This window comes from Sturnira hondurensis, unplaced genomic scaffold (assembly GCF_014824575.4).
Source record: "Sturnira hondurensis isolate 20B ecotype Veracruz unplaced genomic scaffold, ASM1482457v3 Scaffold0021795, whole genome shotgun sequence".
Lineage (NCBI taxonomy): Eukaryota > Metazoa > Chordata > Mammalia > Chiroptera > Phyllostomidae > Sturnira > Sturnira hondurensis.
Genome location: NW_028094426.1, coordinates 5,879,208 through 5,900,256, shown reverse-complemented (window position 1 = coordinate 5,900,256; position 21,049 = coordinate 5,879,208). Strand labels below are relative to the sequence as shown.

General features: G+C 41.0%; 2 protein-coding genes across 2 annotated transcripts in view; one reads left to right on the top strand and one right to left on the bottom strand.

Moving 5' to 3' along the window:
- Positions 1-5,568: 5,568 nt before the first annotated feature.
- On the top strand, positions 5,569-14,649 carry SPX (spexin hormone). The gene is made up of 6 exons (XM_037033954.1): positions 5,569-5,803; positions 6,238-6,318; positions 6,520-6,577; positions 7,122-7,184; positions 8,691-8,774; positions 13,330-14,649. Exons 1-6 carry the CDS (start codon positions 5,783-5,785, stop codon positions 13,386-13,388), a joined length of 366 nt encoding a protein of 121 aa, XP_036889849.1. The 5' UTR covers positions 5,569-5,782; the 3' UTR covers positions 13,389-14,649.
- A 3,055-nt stretch (positions 14,650-17,704) lies between these two features.
- The window catches only part of GYS2 (glycogen synthase 2), a 41,650-nt gene continuing 38,305 nt past the window's right edge, over positions 17,705-21,049 (bottom strand). Inside the window, exons 15-16 of the mRNA XM_037033804.1 lie at positions 20,166-20,246; positions 17,705-18,073 (exon numbers count right to left, since the gene is read on the bottom strand). Coding sequence (XP_036889699.1) covers positions 17,852-18,073; positions 20,166-20,246 — 303 coding nt within the window. The 3' untranslated portion in view covers positions 17,705-17,851. The remainder of the gene's footprint in view (positions 18,074-20,165; positions 20,247-21,049) is intronic.

Genomic DNA, 21,049 nt, shown 5'->3' with positions numbered 1-21,049 from the left:
CCCAGCCTCACCGGAGAGTTCATTGGAGAGACCCACAGGGTCCTAGAATATACACAAACCCACCCACACAGGAATCAGAACCAGAGGGCCCAGTTTGCTTGGGGGAAGTGGGGGAAGTGGCCAAAATCCAGCAGAGAGTGGAGCAAGAGATGTTGTTTCTTCTTGAACCCCACCCCCACATAGAGTGTCACAACCCAGCAACTGGGTTGCCCTGCCCTGGTGAACACCTAAAGCTCCACCCCTTATACATAACAGGTGCATCAAGACAAAAAATAAAAAATAAAACCAAATGAAGCAACAGATCAAAGTACCAGAAAAAATACAACTAAGTGATGAAGAGATAGCCAACCTATCAGATACACAGTTTAAAACACTGGTAATCAGGATACGCACACAATTGGTTGAATTTGGTCACAAATTAGGTGAAAAAATGAAGGTGATGCTAAGTGAAATAAAAGAAAATGTACAGAGAACCAATAGTAATATGAAGGAAACTGCTACTAAAATCAACGGTGTGGACCAGAAGGAAGAAAGAAACATCCAATCAGAAAAGAATGAAGAAACAAGAATTCAAAAAAAAAATGAGGAGAGGCTTAGGAACCTCCAGGACATCTTTAAACGTTCCAACATCCGAATTATAGGGGTCCCAGAAGAGGAAGAGGAAGAAATTGAAAACTTATTTGAACAAATAACAAAAAAGAACTTCCCCAATCTGCCAAAGAAAATAGACTTCCAGGAAGTCCAGGAAGCTCAGAGAGTCCCAAAGAATGTGGACCCAAGGAGGAACACACCAAGCCACATCATAATTATCTTACCCAAAATTAAAATTAAGGAGAGAATTGTAGAAGTAGCAAGAGAAAGGGAGACAGTTAACTACAAAGGAGTTCCCATCAGACTGTCAGCTGATTTCTCAAAAGAGACCTTACAGGCAGGAAGGGGCTGGAAAGAAGTATTCCAAGTCATGAAAGGCAGGGACCTACATCTAAGATTGCTCTACCTAGAAAAGCTTTCATTTAGAATGGAAGGGCAGATAAAGTACTTCTCAGATAAGGTCAAGTTCAAGGAGTTCATCATCACCAAGCCCTTATTATATGAAATGTTAAAGGGACTTATCTAAGAAAAAGAAGATAAAAAATATGAACAGTGAGAGGACAGCAAACTCACAGTTATTAACAACCACACCTAAAACAAAAGCAAACCAAGAGGACAGCTAGATCAGGAGCAGAACCATAGAAATGAAAAACACATGGAGGGTTCTCATCAGGGGAGTGGGAGGGGAGAGAGGGGGAAAAGGTACATCGAATAAGTAGCATAGACAGTAGGTAGAAAACATAAATGGGGAGGGGAAGAACAGTACAGGAAATGCAGAAGTCAAGGAATTTATATGTACCACCCATGGACATGAACTAAAGGGGGAAATGTGGGTGGGAGGGGGTGTGCAGGGCAGAGGGGAGAGAAGGGGGGAAATAGGACAACTGTAATAGCATAATCAATAAAATATATTTTAAAAATAAAATTAAAATTAAACTATTTATTAAAAGCTTAGGATCCAATTTGTTCAATGCTCATTGCCTCGTCAGCAAAATAAATGTCAGCAGAAAAAATATTCAGTGGTTTTATTCATCAATTTTTTTATCAAGTAACTTTCTTGGCCTACCGCTAGGTTTAGACCTATAAAAATCTTAAAGCTTTGTGATTTAACAAAAACACTGAAAGTCGATGTCCTTTTAGAACAAACACTTTCTGACGTGCTACTTTGGATGAGACTACAATATTGATAATATGTCAAAACCATTCTCTTCTCTTGTGCATGTTATACTGAAAATGGCAGGTTTGACGTCAAATATCTGCTTGCGAATTCATTAGCTAAACTCTTATAAACAAGCCACATTTACTTATTTTTCCTTCAAAGAGTAAATTCAAAACACAGTATAAGCAGTAATGTGTTTTCCTGTATCTCTTTCTAAACCTTTTATGTGTCTTTGGTATGGAGAGAGGAAAAAGGCATTTTACTTGTTTGTTAGGTAACCTAGTAGTTGGGTTGCATTTAAGATTTCTTGTAAATCATACTTTTATTTTTTTATTATTCTTTTTGGGGAGTTATTACAATCTTTGGAAATTAAATCATAAAATCTAATGTTTAAAGGAATATTAAGGTTTTATCTGTTTTTGGTGTTAACCTTTTCATTTTTAGTTTTTTTTTTTTTATCTTTCTCCTTTCCTAACACAGTGGAAAACATTACACTAAAGCCTTTGGCTCTTTTTTATTCTTTAAAAGGAGTAAATATTCCTCAAGTTTCTCTCTACAAACTACTTTCAGTATTCTTTTCTCATTTTACTAGCCAAACTCCAGTTTTCTTGTCGGAGCATGACAATGACATCTAAACACCAAGTCCCCCAACCCCCATCTCTCTCTCTTATAAAAGATCTGCAGGGAGCATCAGCCCCTCCAACCTCAGTCCCGGACGGATGAAAGTCATCTGTCCTCTCCCCATACTCTAATATTTCTACTGCTCGACACTCTCCCAGCCACACGGATCTAAGATTTAGCTTTACTACTAAGCTTTACTTAGCTCTACTAAGATGTAGCTTCTTCACTTCTCACAGCGTCTCCAGCTTTACTAGTCAAAATGTCCCATGATCAGTAGAGTAGCATCAGCATCCCCTGGAAGTTTATTAGAAATGCAGCATTTCAGGCCCTACCCCAGCTGCACTGAACCAGAATCTGCATTTTAGCAAACTTCCCAGGTGGTTCATCAATACCGGAAAGGCTGCTCTCTTAAAAGAAAGGGACCATCTAATCCATCATGCTTTAGTATATGGTGGGTACTCGGGACCTTGTTCAATAACTGCCTATGTATTTAACTATTTCAATGGAATATTGACATACTTTGGATCCTATTCCCTTTGCCTTCAGTGCATTCTTTTTTGCACTTCTCTTCTTCGTCATCCATTTCTCCTTCTCTACTGATCATCTCCATCAACCTATATGTCCTGCAATTGGTTTCTTAGTTGCCATCAAGAGAAATCAACACAACTGGACTGGTCTGAGCAGGAGGACTTCATTTGAAGGACGTGGGAGTGGGTAGCACCATCTTGGAATCTGCTGTCAGCACTGTAGACAGTATTGCCCTCACAAACTCAGGCTTACTACAGCCACTGCTGCACCAGGGCTTCTCCAGAACCCCACTTGCTTCCATCCTAGCTTCAGACTGTGCATCCGAGTGGGTGCATTCGAATGGTGAAGCCCCCATCTTGTGCCCACACCCAACCTGTGTGGGAGGCTGGGCAAGTGAGGAGCTGGCATTTTCAGCTTCTACAATAGAAAGAAAAGTGTCTACCTCTCACCAAAAGTCATAATTTCATCATTCATATATCAGGGAATTTTAGGAATTCCTAATTTAGGAAATTGTAGGAATCCTCTAAAAATAAAAGGGCTCAGCCCTGGCCAGTGTGTCTTAGTTAGTTGGGGCATCGTCCACAGACCCAAAAGTCGTGGTTCTACTCCCAGTCAGGGCGCAGTCCTGGGTTTCGGGTTCAGGCCCCAATCAGGAGCATATATGAGAGGCAACCAATCAATGTTTCTCCCACATCAATGTCTGTCTGTCTGTCTCTCTCCTGCACACGCATGCCACTATCTATCTCTCTCTCCCTCTGTCTAGAATCAGTGGATACATTCTCAAGTGAGGATTAAAAAAAAAGAAAAACTTAAAAATAAAATAAAAATAGCCGAACTAGTGTGGCTCAATTGGTTAGGTGTAGTTCCACAAAGTAAAATGTCACCGGATCCATTCCTGGTCAGGTCACATACCTGGGTGGGGGGGTTGGCCCCTGGTCAGGGCATGTACTAGGGGCAGCCAATCGATGTTTCTCTTCACATTAATGTTTTTCTCCCTCTCTTCCTCCTTTCTTCTCTCTCTCTCTCTCTCTCTCTCAATCAATCAATTAATAAAATAAGAGGGTTCAGATGTTACTGAGCCCCCCAAAATAACATACATTTACCACACTCAAGTATCTTATCTTTAAGAAACAGTCATTTTTCCTTTTCTCCCTTTTAGTGAAATTCTTAAAGGAAGTTGTCCACACTTATTTTTATCTTCTTATATCCTGTTCACCCTCATGCCAAACCAATCTAGTTTATGTCCCCAAAAACCATTATATTCCTGAATTCAGTGTACACTTTCCAGTTCCCATCCAGTTTGACCTTTCAACATAATGGACATTCTCCTTCCACCACCTCCTGGAACCCACCACCTCCTGGAATCTCTCCCTTCTTTCCGATGGCTTCCCCTCAGCTTCCTAACCCGCTCTCCTCTGCTCATTCTCTGTGCATTTATTTTTGTAGCTCTGCCCCTCCCTTTCTTCTTTAACTCCATTCACTCCCTAAGTGTTATCACTCAATCCCAATCCTTTCCCTGCCTTGAAATTCTTAGAATTCTTAAATCTGATCATTTCTGCCTTTAGAGAAGGATCCACAGGCTAGTGACCTCTTCGCTGAGTTCTGTAGAATTTTGCATTCCTAATTGCCTACTTTCCAATTCTACTTGTATATTTAACTAACATAGATTTTAATTTTCATATGCCCAAAAGACAACTCTTAATTTCCCTACTAACTGCTTCCTTACCAAGTCTCTCCAACTTCAATATAAGTTTTCATCATTCACCCCATGTTTAAGCAAAAACCTAAAAAATCATCCTCAATTTATTTTTGTCATACCCTCATACCTCATTCATCCACAAGTTCTGTATTTTCTACCTCCAACCTACACCCCAAATTCACTTGCAGCTCTCCATTTCCTGCAAGTACCACCCACGCCCAAGCCATCATCACCTCTTGTTTATACCCATTTTCCCAAACAACTGACCCATTCTTCCTCTCCAATCTCATTTCAAAGTGCTGTCCCCTATTAACCACACAACTCCGACTCCATTGATTTCCTTCTTGTTCCTCAGATAAGCCTGGCTCTTTGCCATCCTAAGATTTTGCTTTACTTTCTTCTGCCTGGAATACTAATTCTTACTCCAATTTATCCCATGTCTTATTCCACCTTATCCTTCCAGACCCACTCCCCTCAATTTTTACCTTCTCTGTAGTAACCCACCATTTATCTTATCACACCATGTTATTTACTTTTACTTTACAAAATAGTTAAAATATTATTATCTTATTTACCTATTTATTAGTATACAATATTTCTCCCCTGACTAAAAGATAAGCTTGATCAAAGAGGAGACTATCTTTTAATGCATGACTGTGTCCCTTGAACTAAAAAAAGGAATGTCTAATACATAGTACACATTCGATAAATATTTATTAAATAATTGAATGGAGAACTAAGGGAATAGCTAGTGTCAAATTCCACTGAGGTTCCCTAACCTTTTCATTTCTGCCCCAGTGATTCATCCTGAGTCATCAGTGATAACTTGATAGCTAGTTATCCAAAACAAGTTTTCTTACGTTATTTAGTTTTGATTGTGCCAGGAATTATTAATTTTCTTTGATAATGATGATGATGATGATAATGCTTTGAGAAACCAATGGGAAAAGCAAGGGCAATAATGCTGATATTTTCGGAATATATCCCTGAGGTGGTCAGTATTTAAACGAATGATGCCCACCCATCAGTCACTCCCCTACTTCCTGCAGCCGAATCTTCCTGGAGGAGGCATCGGAGCCTCTCACTCCTGAAGACTGACAAGAAACCCCTGCGGACTCCCTAACTCTGCTGAAGTGTGAAGGAAGGGTCCTTGACACCAAGATTTTAAAAGCCCCACTTTCAGAATGAGATTGGAAAGCTCAGAGGTAAAGTTATATTTATTGCGGGTTCTGGCAAGGAGCAGACCATGAAGGCAAGTAAAGGTTTCATTTACTTATGACTTTTTAACTATTTCACAAAAAGCTTTACAGCTTTTGTATATTGTATGTTGAAGAAGCATTTTAGAGGATATTTAAACAATATGCCTTACATATTAGAATCATTGGATATTACTAAGAAAAATCACTTATGCAATTTGTCATTTGGGTTAATTAGTGAACATATATTTCTAAATGATTTCTTTAAAAAGAGAACTTCTGGATTTAACTAAAAGGCAGACTGGGGAATGAGGCACCGCATACTGAGTATTAAAAGAGAACAGAGCGCAAAGTATGGGTTTGAAGTGTCCGGGCACCAGGAAAGGAAGCACCAGGTTCTCCAGGCACTGAAATGACCATCTCTGATCGATGGTTTCTTGCAGGGACTCAGAAGTCTGGCGGCAACAACCTTCACTCTTTTCCTGGTGTTTTCTTTCCTGGGAAATGCTAACAGTGCGCCCCAGGTACTCAAACGCAAAAAAAGAAAAAAGAAAAAAGATGCTCCTGAATGTTCTTCTCCCCCCTCCCCCCCGCTTTTCTTTCTTTCCCTCCTTCCCTTTATCTTTTATTTTGTTTCTTTTCCATCTTTCCCTTCCTTTTTTGTTTTTAATAGGGGCTGGGTTGCAATGTGTTATTAACTGCTTCTCTCTTCTCCGGGGTTCTAGAGACTCTTTGAGAGAAGGAACTGGACTCCTCAAGCTATGCTGTACCTGAAGGGTGCACGTACGTTTGAAATACCCCGCTCCTCCTACACAGAAATAAAGGAGGGTCCTTCCGGGCACATGCGTCCATCTCATGGATGGAGAGCTGCGGGGAGGGAATAATATCCTTTGTTTCCTTCAATAATCGAGGTCAAGGACACCCAGGTCTTAGTCAAGGGAAAGGGGCGGTGACGGAAAGGCGGGAGGGCTGGAGAGTCGGACCTGGAGCGAGAGGAGGTCTCCGAAATCCGCCGCCCTCCGCGGGGGTTGCGTGCTCGGCCGCAGAGGGCGGCCCTACGGTTGCCCGGGGAACACCGCACTGGCTGGTTAACCCGACCGCTGCTCCCAGTCCACTCGGGGCGTCGGGGAGGGCCGCGGGGGGCGGGCAGGGGCGCGTGGAGGCTTCCTCCGGTCTTTCGCGCGCCTGGCTGAGCCCTGGGTTGCGCCCCGAGCGCCCGACACCCGGCAGCCCTGCGCCGGCCGCCGCGTCCCCGCTTCCCGGCGCGCGGCGGCTGTGGTTTTTGCCGGGCCCGGCGGGCTCTGAGCCGCGTGTCTCGCCTTTGCAGAGGGCCGCCGCTTCATCTCCGACCAGAGTCGGAGGAAGGACCTCTCCGACCGGCTGCCGCCGGGTGAGTGACGCGGGAGCGAGGGGGCCGTTAGAGGAGGACACAGCGCGCTCTGCCCGCCGCGCAGGGCGCCGCGCGGGGCGGCCCCGAGAGCCTGCCCTGGCCGAGCCCGAGTGGGCAGGGCGCCGGAGCAGGGGCTCACGACGCCCCGCGTAAAAGGTGGCGGCAGCTCTGAGGCTGGGGCTGCGACCCTGCAAGCTCGATTTGGTCGCAGGTGCTGAAAATGGCCCTCTGGCTCCCGGGTGTGCAGAAATCCCGGGGCGGTCGTTCGGCTCAGAGGGGTAAGGAGGGGCAGGCAGAACTACAGCAGCCCCCACAGTGAGCTTCTCCGTTATGACAGGACCTTCACAGTTTCCTCGAGCCCACTGTTTATTGTTGTTAAGATAGTGACTCACCTAGAAACTTCAATCGTGTGCCTCTTATATTATTAGAAATAGCTATCAAAATGTTCCAAACCAGAAATAGTTGAGAAATGGAGGCCATACAGAATGGTACCGGGGACTGAAACTCTCCGTGCCACTGGATTATAAAAGTGCAATTAATTTTTATAAAATTTAAAGATTGAAATGCTAAAAATAAAAAGCATACTTATATTGAAAAACACCTAACTCTGTGTTCAGCACATAGTAGATGCTTAGGGAGCATTCGTTTACCTTCTTCAAGATTGCACTGTGATTAAGCTGATCTCCTTCGAGAGGGTAAGCGATGCTTTTCCACTTCAGTTGCTCTCAAATTAAAAATCATGGTTTATGTTGAATCAGGATGTTTTGTCTTCTCTCAACTTAGATTTGAAATAATCTTGCATATATTTAGCAGATACTCCTTCCGTCAAAGAATTGCCTTACGTGTGTGCCCAGGAATGTACATTATCTCAAACTGTTTGGGAAGGAATGAGAGAGGAGCTTGTCCAGGCTCCAAGCTGGATCACATCCAAACCTTCCTGACCAGACATCCGATATTAAGCTCTGAAGGGGGAAATTTCTCATGGGCTCTTTATCTTAATCCTCTTGGCTTTCATGAAATTCTGTGTTTTATATAGCCTAAATTCTCTTTCATACCCTGTAATAAATACATAACAACCAATTGTAAGTAATGTCCGTCCAAGGGAAATGTGAAATGTTTCAATTTATAAAAATGTCTTCTGGAACTCTTTGCTGAGGCATCAAAAATCTTATTTCTTGGAGGTTTTTCTAGTGTTATAACACAATGGGAAATTATTTACCAAAGTGAATGTTTATTTGTTTATTTATTTATTTTTAAAAGATTTTATTTATTTTTAGAGGGGAAGGGAAGGAAAGGGGGAGGAAGAGAAACGTCAATGTGTGATTGCCTCTTGTGCACCCTCTACTGGGGACCTGACTCACAACCCAGGCCTGTGCCCTGACTGGGCATTGAACTGGTAACCCTTTGTTTCCCAGGACTGCACTCAGTTCACTGAGGTACAACAGCCAAGGCTCAATGTGAATATTTAAATGCTAATAGGATCTGTATGCATTTTTGTTTCTCCAGAAAGACGAAGTCCAAATGCTCTACTTCTGACTCTTCCAGAGGCAGCAGCTCTGCTGTTGGCTTCCTTGCAGAAGCCACAAGAAGGTAGTGTTCCCTTTTAACAGTGGGACATAGACGCTTTGATAACTTTTGGGGTTCTGTGTTGAATACAACAAAGTTGCCTTTATTTGTTCAGGTTTTTTAAAATAATTAACAGTTGCCTCTACCCCAGAAATGTATAGAATGCTGATTGTTTAAAGACCAGTATATCTTTCATTAAAGTGAATCCTAAGAACATAAAAATATTTCTTTGATGAGACTGGAGAATTTCATATGAATTCCACAATCCACAGTCTATTGTAACCATTATTTCTCTTAGAACTGAAAAAATTCAAAGTCCAAATTCATTATTTTATAGTTGAAAACATCAGGCCAAAAGAGGTTTAAATAATCACAAATCCAGTTGCTCACTGTTAAAGGGTGTACTAAATGAAATTGCTAAAAATCACCACCCCCCTTTTTAAATTACTTACAAATACGGCAGGTTCATATGGCTTACCCTAATAGATATGGGCTGGCTCTGATCCTAAGTCTGTGTACTTTTCACTACACTGCACTGGACAGCTTCTTCTATGCCAGGATTAGGTCTAACCTTCAAATAGAGACATTCTGTCCATGTAGTATTAAAATTGCCATTTGAATTAAGGCAGCTGATAATAGATTAGCCAGCGCCTTGTGGAGTCTATAACAGTACTTGGTTCAAATTCTGGCTCTGCTGCTGTGGTTGCTGGGTGACCCTGAGCCTCAGTATCAGTTGGTAAAATGGAATAATGCCCATGTGCAGGGTAGCTAACAGCCCAGTGAAAAAGGCGTATACGTTTTATTACTATTAAAAATAGAGGTCCTCGAAGCATAATAAACAGACCTAGACTTTCCCCTTTTAAAAAGTGTAATGATGCCATATTCATGGCATAATTTAAGTGTTATAATATATAAAAAATACAGGGTAAGTAGTCTGGTGCACACAGCACAGGCTGCTGGCCCAGGCCTTTGACAGTTGTGCAAGCAGAGAAAACACACATGCTCGGTGCCTAGTATCGGACTGACCATGTGGGAAGGGGCGTTTCTGGCTTCAGGCTTATGGTTTTGTTGTGAAAAAATACCTATGAGGATAAGCAGCAGATGCAAAAGTCGGATAAGGGGGTCTTCTGAACCTAGCTAGAGCACGGCCCGGGCTGAGTTGCCGGAATAGCAGGGATTACAATACTTAATTCAGCAAATACGCATTTATGCCTGCTGGGTGCCAGGCTCTGTGGCAGGCAGGGAGGCAGGCAGATTAAGCAAAAGCAAGGATGAGAGTGGCCTTTGCAGGGAAAAGATGGGGTGAGCAGCCAGTGGGATAGCAGATTGCGAGAGCAGCGGTCATGATAGAGTATGATGGTGACTATTTCTGCTACCTCTGGCGAATAATTATAGAGGGCTTGCTAAAATGCCGTGGGTCGGGTGCTGTTCTGAGCACTGGATGCAGATGAACACATGTAACCCTCACTGTAACTCAGGGACATAAGCACCCTTGTTATCCACACCTTACAGGTAAGGAAATAAGAGGCACAGAAAGATTGGGTCATTTGCCCACTGTGACATAACAGCTACATACTGGACCTGAGATGAAGAACAGAAGGTAACTTATTCTCTCTCTGAGAATCAGTAAGATGTTCTCTGGATTTTCAGCAGAGAGAGAACATGGTGAAGCAACACGAATCTGTTTGTGGCATCTAGGGTGACGATAAGAGCAACAACAACAGCTACAACATGGGAACATCTACTATGGATCAGACCTTAATCTTTTAAATTAATTTTTAGTTTTTCAATTATAAGTTATACTCAATAGTATTCTATATTAGTTTCAGGGGTACAGTATAGCAGTTAAACAATACTATACTTTACAGAGTGGTCTCCAGGTATTGCCAGTAACCACCTGGCCCCACACATAGTTATTACAATAGATTTGACTATATTTCCTATGCTCTACTTTTCATCCCCATGACTGTTTTGTAACCGCCCATCTGTATTTCTTAATCGCTTCACCACTTTCACCTGCCCCCTGACCGCCCTCCCTTTTGTCAATCTCTGTGAGTCTGTTTCCATTTTGTTTGTTTGTTTTTTTCATTTATTTTGTTCATTAGACTCCACATGGAAGTGAAATCATGTGGTTATCTACCAGACATTCATCTTTCCAGATTAGAGCTAATTTTTACAGCTCAGCAAACTGAACCTGCTAGAGGTGTATCTACTTTCCTAAAGTCACGCGGTGAGAAGTGACACTGGGATTGTAGCTCAGGTCTGTGTGACCCTGTAGCTCTTTCCATTACGCCCAGGCTCCCTCTCAAGCGGATGGTGTCAGAGAGGAAAGGCTGGAGAGGGGAGTCAGTAGGGAACTAAGGAAGTAACGTGGGAGCGAAGTGATGAGACCAAGTCAAGGGGGACAGGTGGAGAGGCTTCACTGTGCGGGGCCCTACAAGGGAGAATAGATAATATGGGATAACTATTCACTAAGGGTTTAAAAAAGAATCCAGAGATCAGCAAATTTTTTAATGTGAGAGTTTAAAATGGTGATGTTGATAAGGATTGAAAATTTCTGTGGATGTAACTAAGGTTCAGTTTGAGAGGAAAGAAACATTCCAGTGAGTGAAGGTGTATTAGTCAGTGGTTTTCTGCTCTTCAACTGTGTACCGGTTGCATCAGAGTTAACCGGAGTGCTTCCTGAAAATTCAGATTTCTTGGCTTGAGGCCCAAAGATTTTGATTCTGTACTACTTGAATGAGGCCCTGGAATCTGTATCCTTAATAAGTTCCCCAACTTACTCAGATGCTCAGTGTGGAAAATGAGAACCAGTGAATCAAGGTTGAAATTGTGAAAATGGAAGTCCCTCTGAGGCTTCAGATGTAGTGGGAGAAGGGCAGATGATAAAGGATTTTGGCTTGGAGAATGCCCAGAGATCAAGGGAAAAAGGAAACATCATAACAGTGGAGGGACATTAAGAGAAGCAGGCAGGGATGTAGCAGGAGAAGCAGAATAACAGAATATCCAGAAGTCCAGGATGGAAAGTCTCAAGAAAGGAGGGATTAGAGGCATCAAATATAGCAGAATGGTTTTAAGAATACAAAAGGAGAGGAAGATTATTGTGTTGCCGAGGAGGGGTCATCAAACATCCAGCCAGTCCCCAAGACTTCTGCTCAGGGCCTGCCCAGGGACTCAGTTTGCTGCTGTCCTGTCCCTTGTGAAACCGTGTTTACAGGGAATTGGGGATAAGAGGGCAAATCGACTGCAGAGCAAAGAGAAAGCAGGTACTAGCTGTCATGGGTTTCAGAGCTCTCGAAGTGAAAAGGCGGAAAATAGGTAACTGTAGAGGATGCTGCGTCTAAGGTGATATTCTCTAAATTCAGGATGTGGCACACTTACTCACAGTGAAGTTTTTAGGTTTGATTGCTGGGAAGTTTTGCAGAGCCAGAAAGGTAAGTGAGCTAGAATAAAAGAAGGAAGGAGCTTATTTTAACAAGGAAGAGAGGGATCTGCATTAGAAACTTAAGGGAAGAATATGTGATTATAGATCCCCATTTCAAGTCTTGGAAAATACATGCATATATTTTTTAATTATTGAAGCTGCCAGAGTGGCTTGTCTCTGATAATGAAATGAGGAAACAAAATTTTGTCTAAACTGATGGAAAAGTTTTGGATTCCCATGTGATATGTTAATCACTAGTCATCTTCAAATTTTTATTCTGAAGTCCCAAGATATAATTTGGATGGCTCATTTTTAAACAGTGGGTTTTTATTACAGTACGCTATATACAGGGATGCCTTTCTAGTGGAGGGTTTTTTTTCCTTCGTTTTAAAGAACAGTCTGTTATTTCCATTATTTTAAATATACTGGCAATTCAAGTTAAAATGCCACTCAGGCATTCAAATTATACTGTAACTAAGCTGAAGGGATGTGGTTTTATCTGGAAACGATTTTAGAGGAAAATTGGAAGAGGCATTCTGCCTCTGGCTACTCCCTCTCCCCAGCCCCAGTGTTAGCTCTTCTACCCAGTTTTGGAGCCCCGGGGCTCCTGGGGGTTACCATCTGACTCCTTACCTATCCAGGCCCCAGAAGGGATTCCTCTTGCTGTAAAGTTTTACAATCCTGTCCAGCCAACAGACGTCCCTTCTTTCTGCCTCAGTGCCTCCCAGTCTTCTCACTCATCTACTAAGAAAATGTGTAAATGTGATCCTGTGTCATCTTCCCCAAGTAAGATACAATTGAGTACAGAGAAAGAACCTAGGGGCAAGCCAGTGGTCCTCATGGTGGGTCTTTTAGACCTGAGGGATGCTCAGAGAGAGACCTGTGGCCTTTTTAGGTTCCTATCAAACACACCACATTACAGTTTCCTTCAGTCTGGAGAGTCAGATGTGAAATGTGAGTTCCCCGATGTTTCTCAAGCTGAGGAGAAACATATACAACTAAATTAATTAAAACCCATTACTTTGGGGGGGGGGGTTAGTATCAGAGTGCATGAGTTAACATATCTTAGGGGGCTAAGTATTTCCTGAGGTTTTCTTCATCTTTTTTAAAAACATGGAAGGTGGGTTGATTTTATGTATTTTTTTTTTCTTACAGCTGGAGAAGAAAACTTTGATCAAACCAGATTCCTGGATGACAGTCTGCTACACTGGTGAAAATATACCAAATTGCATCCAGTTACAGTTCTATTCTTACTGAAGACATGGACTGCGTGGATAAACCTGGTGGACCCTTTTTACTTCATTTGTGGTCTTAGGGATATGCACAACTTGCTAGTTTTTTTCTTCTAGAAACAAAAGTTAGGTAGACTTCTTAGCTACTTATATCATTACCTTTTTTAAAAAAATTACTTCAGGTCCTGTTTAGATCATCATCTGTCTTACTCCTGAATTTCTTTTCACATTTACAATTAAAGACTGAAGATTCTTTGTAGTGGTTTTTTTGTTACAACAAATAGCCATCTCCATCTAAGTGTTACTGGTTGTTAGTTTTTCTCCTTCTGTTACCCACTTGTCACTCAGCAGGGAATCTCTTCCTTTTCCCACCTCCCAGGATGGTGAGGGGAAACACGGGTCAGGATGGGAAAGAGTAGAGTGTGATTTGCCTAGCAGTTCATCCAGGAGAAGTAAGTTGTAGTGAAGGGAGTGGAGAGAGGGGTAGGGAAGCAGCCCTGTGATTAGGAGACCTCAGTGCAGCAGCTGAGAGAGGGCTCTTCGGTGAGGCTGCAGCAGGTGGTAGTTTCCACAGCTTGGAGCTTGCCCTTGAACTCTCTGGGATTTCCCTGAATTCAGTTAGAAACAGGGAACTGAAAGGTACCAGCAAAGAAGCAAATGAGACACACTCTGATCTTCTACATTGTATAGAAAGAACAAACTGGTTCTTTAGAGGTAACTCATTTTCCATGGCTAAACACACTCAAAGACTGCTTGCTCTAATCAGCTAGAACTCTAGGCTTTATGTGACATTATACAAAGGTACTCTGATAATGTAAGTGCATGGAAATATACCTAATTTGCTCCTTGTTAAAGTTGTCCTGGGTTCATTACTATCTGAAAAATATATATGCACATGTATACCTATTGTACAACAAGCATCATGTTCATTGTCTTAATTAATTGATAGTTATTGATAAATGCCATAAGTAGAAAGTATTGTTAATTCTGTCTTCAGTATATAGGCATTATTCAGTAGCTAAACAATATCCTTATGTGAATGTCTCTGTAACTTAGAATTAGTTTTACTGTGTTAAGAAATCAAAACCCTGCTTATATGGTTTGTCTGTATCTTGTTTCATAGTTGAATATTGAAATTATATTCAAGTTAATGTAACATTGATTTCTGCCCCCAAATATGCTCGCATTAAAAAAACCTATGTGGCATTATAATAGGTACCTGTCATTAATTATAATTTGATTTTAAAGTGGATTTTGTAGACAGTGCATATACCCAGTTTATTGATATTTATTTACTCATTTGACATCGACTTGTACTATTCATTTAAACATTATGTTTATTGAATAGTAAGCCATACTATTCATTTAAATATTATGTTTATTCCCAGAACACTTTTAAAATCTATCTTGTAAAGTAATTCTTCCAACAGTGACCTAGAACAATCTCAAATGTTTTGCTCTAAAACAGCATTTTAAAAAGCTGTCTAAACAACCAGTAGCCATTAAAATAATATCAGTTTCATGTATTATAAGTACTTGAATTCCAGCTGTACCGATATGCTGATTCACACGGCCATTGCATAATGGCGCCTGTGCCCAGCTGGCCATAACGTTCTATCTCTCTTAGAGTCTCGTTGCCATTCTCTTTATTTCTACCTTTCTCAACACTGAAACGAACAAATGATCAGTGATCAAAAATTTTCACATTGTGTGGCTTGGATTTCCGAACTGGGAAACCATCTGCCTCCCGTGCACATCCAAGTACTAGACCACTCCCGCCTCCCGGTTGGACCCACAGCCACTTGGACACAGTTCTCACTGCTCTTCCCCTCTTTGCCACCGTGTGTGCATGTGTATGTTCCTCAGTGTGGGCTCTCGGTTACACTTCCTCTCCTCCCAGAGGACACCTCCTCTCCTCCCACACCACCACTGTGATCGTGAGACAGACAAGAAGGCAGAGAGGCCCACGTATCAAAAGCCACATTTCTTTCTTTACCTGGCTATGAGAAATAAGAGTCTCTATCCTATCAACCTTGAGTTCCATTGTTTTAGTTCAGCTTCCGGAGGAAAGGGAGCTGGGAATGTAACCTGTTGGTCTCCTTTTTTCTGGACTATAAGTTCCTTCAGGAAAAGGTCATTTCTAATTTGACTTGATCCTTAAAACTACCCTGTGAAGCAAAAGTTAGGCTCATCCTATGAAGTCTCTTTGACCCTCCCCAGGGTACACTTGAACAGTTCCTCTTCTTAGCTTTCCTTGTGCCCTGCAAAACTTAGTATCATGCTTGTAACATTTTATATTCTCATGTATATGTGTAAAACCAGCTCTCTTAACCTTAACTCTTACCATGAAGGAAGTGTAGCACAGTGCATTATAAAAAGTCTTGCTGCCAGTTGGTCAGGCACACACAAACTATTTTCTATAGCTCCTATACTCTACCCTATGAATACATACATTCCTTAAAAGCATTTTTGTACCTGTTTCTCCCAATAAGACCATTCATTTATGCACCTACTGTGTATTAGATATAGAATCATCTAACAATCCTGATTGTTGCTACTCACTGAGCTTTGTCATTCTTGGGCTAAGGGCAATAAATGATCAGGAAAAGAGGATGGAATCACGTGGCTGTGGCTGTCTGAATAGAGGACCCACTGCAGGGTAGAAGCGCTGACTCCTACACATGCCACTCAAAACCAGGTGTTTGCAGGCCTGTCAATTTCCACATATAGTAGCATTGTATTCATTTCTAATCAGAGGACTATTCTATTTTTTAAAAGAAGCACTTGATGACTTTTAAAGTTATATATTAATAACTCTTATATAGCTCATGTTTTCAATAAGTGACCCAACCAATTACCAATTAAGAGTATCATTTCAACACAGTGTGCCACTTTACCAGGGATACATTTTTTTGTGGTTATTGTAATAGCGAAACTCCTTTTTATCATTAGATCTCTCTGGTACTTCAGCAAAAGACTGTGCTGTAGCACAAATCCATCTCATACTGTTTCTGATCTTCGGCACAGACCTTTCAAACTGCCCTGCAGACACCGGGTTCATTGGCATCCATGGGTTGTGATGATTCAAGGCTTGGGCTCTAGGTCATTGATTTCCCTTCTTCCTGAACCTCTACATGAGGTGAGCTTGCAACCATCTCCCATTTTGGCCTGATGTTTGTGCCCACCATTCTCCTACATTTTCCCTAACAGCGGGGCAGCAGGAAACCTGGTTACAGTTTTGAGCTGCTCTTGAACCATCAGATGCACCATCATGGTTGCCCTTCCATTGTTGCCATCAACTGCACCTCGCTGAGAAGGCCAGAACATTTTTAGAGCCTCTATTGACCTAGACCAGCTGACAGGTCAATGAAGGTGTTCGCTCTGATGTAAATAACACTCAGTGATAATTCTCAGTTGTGAAAAAGACAGTCCAAGAGTGTGTGTGACTTTGTTTTGCTTTGTTTGTGCCAATTTAGACTTAATTACATTTAAAACATGCTTCAATACAGTCATTCAGCAGTGTCTCCAAGCATCTCATAGATGCATTAGAGACACTGTCCTCATTACAAAGTTGATTCTAAATTTTCCTTTTGATGGTTTTTTAAACACATTTAAAAAATGTTGTCCTTTATAAGGCACTATTACATAGCAGGTACTTTATGTGCTATCTTACTTAAATGTCTAAAAGAATTTTAAACAAGACATTATCAATGAAAGTAAATCTTTAAATATTGATATATTTATTAATTTGGATTTAACAGTTTAGCATCTGTGGCTAAGCGACCATGTTTTCAAATACGTTTTCCTTTTAATCAATAAAAATATGCTATGATCAGAAGCCACAGCACAAATTAAAATGAGATGTGATCCTGTAAATGTGCAGGGCTATGCATCGAGATCTGGATTTAGGATAGCTGTTTTATTGTGCATTTTGGTTATCAGCAAAGCGAGATATGAATTCATGTTTCTGGCACATGTGAAAAGTGAAAATAATCATTAAAGACTGATTTTTAAAAAATAGGTAGGTATTGAACCTTCATGGTTAAGAACAGGATCTTTTCAGCGGGGAAAATGGGAGACTTGTTTGGTAGATGTAGAAGCTGCATAAATACTAAACAAAGGATTATAGTGATGATCATTTGGAAAACACTAGTAAACAAAAATTGTTATTGCCTAAATTAACCATTTTAAAAACACTGCCAGTCTTCCTTCTTTAATGAACACTCTTCCTCATGCCTAAGTTTACTGGGGAAAAAGAAGTTGAAGAAAGTAACTTGGATTTTAAGTTATAAAATTGCTACTGACTTAGTTTTCTATTTTGAGGCCAAGAATAAATTCCATTGTGATTCTTAGAAGAAAATGAAATTTGTGGCACTTTTCATTTCTTTAAATAATCATTCTTACTATGCTCTCACTAAATTAGCTCTGCTGAACAAGTGTGGAATTCAGTTCTTATATTCACCATGTAGCTTTTTCTTCCCATAAGGAACATGACCCAGAGAAAACGGTGACTTAATATTTAACCGATCCCTCTCTGCCTCCTCTTCCTCATCATATCTGTCATCTTCATATTCATCTTCCACATCACTGCTCTGAGGACTGGAGGCCTGAGACCCCGAAGGAGAAGGTGGTACTGAGGAAGGCCTGGGATATTTAAATCCCTCTGTCTGCCAAAGATAAAATAAGACACAAACATTAAAAAAACTTAATTTTCCAATATGTAAACATTTTGCATGTACATTTTATTACAAAAAAACACAGTTGGATATTTTCAGTGGTCTCCTCAGGGGCTACTGATTTTGGTTCATTTTGATTCTGGTACCAACAAGCTCAAGAAAGATTCATTAAATGAATAACTTTATTTTAATAACACCGACATATGCCAGGTACTACCTATATGTTTTCTTATTTAATCTTTATAATTGCATTGCAATAAATTTGTTTTTCTGATTTATAGAAGAAAATTAAGGGTTAGAGAGGCCAAATGACTTGGCCAAGGTCATAAAACATATACATGGTAGAGCAGAGACTTGTTCCAGGGTGATGATCACTCTAGAACCTTCCACGTCAAATGTTGTGTTACGCTGCTGACAGTGTCATTCTCCATCACCCTTTAGATTTGCTCAGTGAAACTGCAGGACGTGGCCAGCCTGGACATGCCATGGACGGCCACCACCACAAAGCATCCTGGAAGCTGACTGGGCCACTGAGCTAACCTTGAAATCTGACCAGCTATTTTTATTTCAGTTAATGAGCAAAGATCACTAGAATTTAGTCCAATTGCCCTTCTGCCTAAGATGCACTGAGATAGCTCATTTTATAAGCAATACTAAGCACCAAACACAGGTAAGGCACAATAATGGCACCGAGGAAGCAGATGAGAAACGCAACCCCTGCCTTCTGGGGATGCTCATGTTTGAATGAGCTCCCCGTTTCTTGGGGAGAAATGTGTGTGAAATTGTCACAGTGCTTGTCAATGTATTTAAACTACTTTTATCCATTATTATTACATCATACTTGTAGAGTCATTTCAAGGTTCAGACACTCTACCCGAAAGTAACCCAGGAGAAAAAAAGCTGAGTCCTGCACTTAGGACTTGGCTCAGAGGAGACACTTCATACTCAATGGTTGAATGTGTAGATTAATGAAGATCAATTATCCTCAACTGGAACATCCACCTCTAAAATGCTGAGCCATTAACTCTGTTAAAATCATGAACGTGGGAGTGAAGTTTGAGGGATTTACAAAACCCTTTCATTTTCTCTATGGGCAAATTTTACCTTGTGTTAACTTTCTAGGTCTGTTCTCTTGGATATCTGATAAAGGTGGAATATAAATTGTATTATCAGGCAAAATTATTTATGGTAAAAGTGACCCCTGGTTGGGAAATTAACATCTGAACTTGGAGGCTCCGTACCTTGGGAAAATCCCTGAATTTGATGAGTCTTGTAATTGGGCATATTCCTGACAGACCATGGAACATGTCTGTGGGAATTAATACAAGATACTGGCCCCTGTGAGTCCCAGAAGCTAAGATGGATCTCATACTCAATGTTATGGGTTCTTGCACCTAAGCTATCACCTGAAGGTCAGAGGGACAAAGAAGTGTAGCTCCTCAACTACTATGTAGACTGTTGTAAGGACAATGTCACCGAAGAGAAATGTCTGATGCTGCTCTGCTTCTAGCTATGTTTCCTGTTTTATGTCCTTCTAACTGAGTCTGATGGCAAGCTGTCTATGTTGTCCCACTGATATGGGGTAGTTGGATTTCAGAAGACTACCTGATGGGCACTGCTGAGTGGAACACAAATGCCCATCTTGTCCAGTTCTTCCTGTGGTCCTTGGCTTCAATCTATATTACTCTTGCCAAGTTATCACCCTGTATTTAAACACTTCCTTGGGTAGAAAATCAACTTCCTGTTAAAGCAGGCTACTCTGTTTTTGAGCAACTTTCAAAAGAATGGATGTCTAATGGAGCGGTTTCAAGCCCTGAGTCCGAGAGAGTTTTAGTGTGAAGGTGCTGCTCCAGGGACACGAGTTAGCTGACTGCCTGCTCATCTCACACACGAGGCCAACTCTGAGGCAAGGGCTGTGAGGTGCTCTGATTTGTCAGTTCCTCTGGTCTTTGCTTTAATGTGACACTGTGAAAACCTATTAATAGTGCACTTGGCTACTTTCAAATTAAAAGGTATTGTTAAGAGTTATCATAAGTAATAAATCCAGCTCTCAAAACAAATACCCAATACATAAAATATTTACCGATGGTGGTGATGTGGGTTCCATATGGAATTTATCTGGAAAGGCTCTGCTTAACGTCAGGTGCCTGGCATGCTGATAGTACTATGATAGAACACAAATTCACAAGTTAAAGATTTATATACTTTAACAACCAAGTTATTAGATAAAGTATTCTTGTCTTAGTTATAAAATTTATTTTTTTAAAGTAACATTCTATTCATCCCACCTTTGAGAATTAGGAGAAAATGATAGTTCATAATTATTATTTTTCAATAAACAGCTCAAGAAATGCTACAAAACATTGGATGGAAAAGCTATATGGGCCTGACTGAATTCTGAATTAGTGCTAAGGGCACTGAAAACACCGGTTTCATTCCATAAACTGTATGGTGTGGGGAAAAGATGAGGCCTGAATAAGCAGATAAAGAGCAGTGATTTTCCACCAGTATGCCCCAAGAATTTTTAGAACATGCAATAGCTGAGTGTTTAGTCTCAGGCAGCAACCTCTTTTCCCCTAAATTGTCAAATGAGAAAAATACCAACAGCCAACACCACAATAGCCATACTTATTTTTTTGATAGATTGGCAACAAGAGATATTTTTGACGTGCTGCAGAATTTTAATGATTACTTTATGTGTGCCATGAGATGAAGAAAATTGAAAATCTCTGCCTAAGACCCTTATCATTCTCCTTTCATTATAATAAGAAGACAATAAAATTATTCACCCAGGGTTACAATGAGCATTAGGATTAGGGTGCATAGATATGGCAGCAAATGGCAGCATCTATCATTTGCCTGGGGAAGTTGAGCAGTATCACAGCAGATACATTATGTGACGGCAAAGTGAGTACATCTTTTATTATACAAATCAGCCAGTGCTATTATATACGAACACTGCGTGCT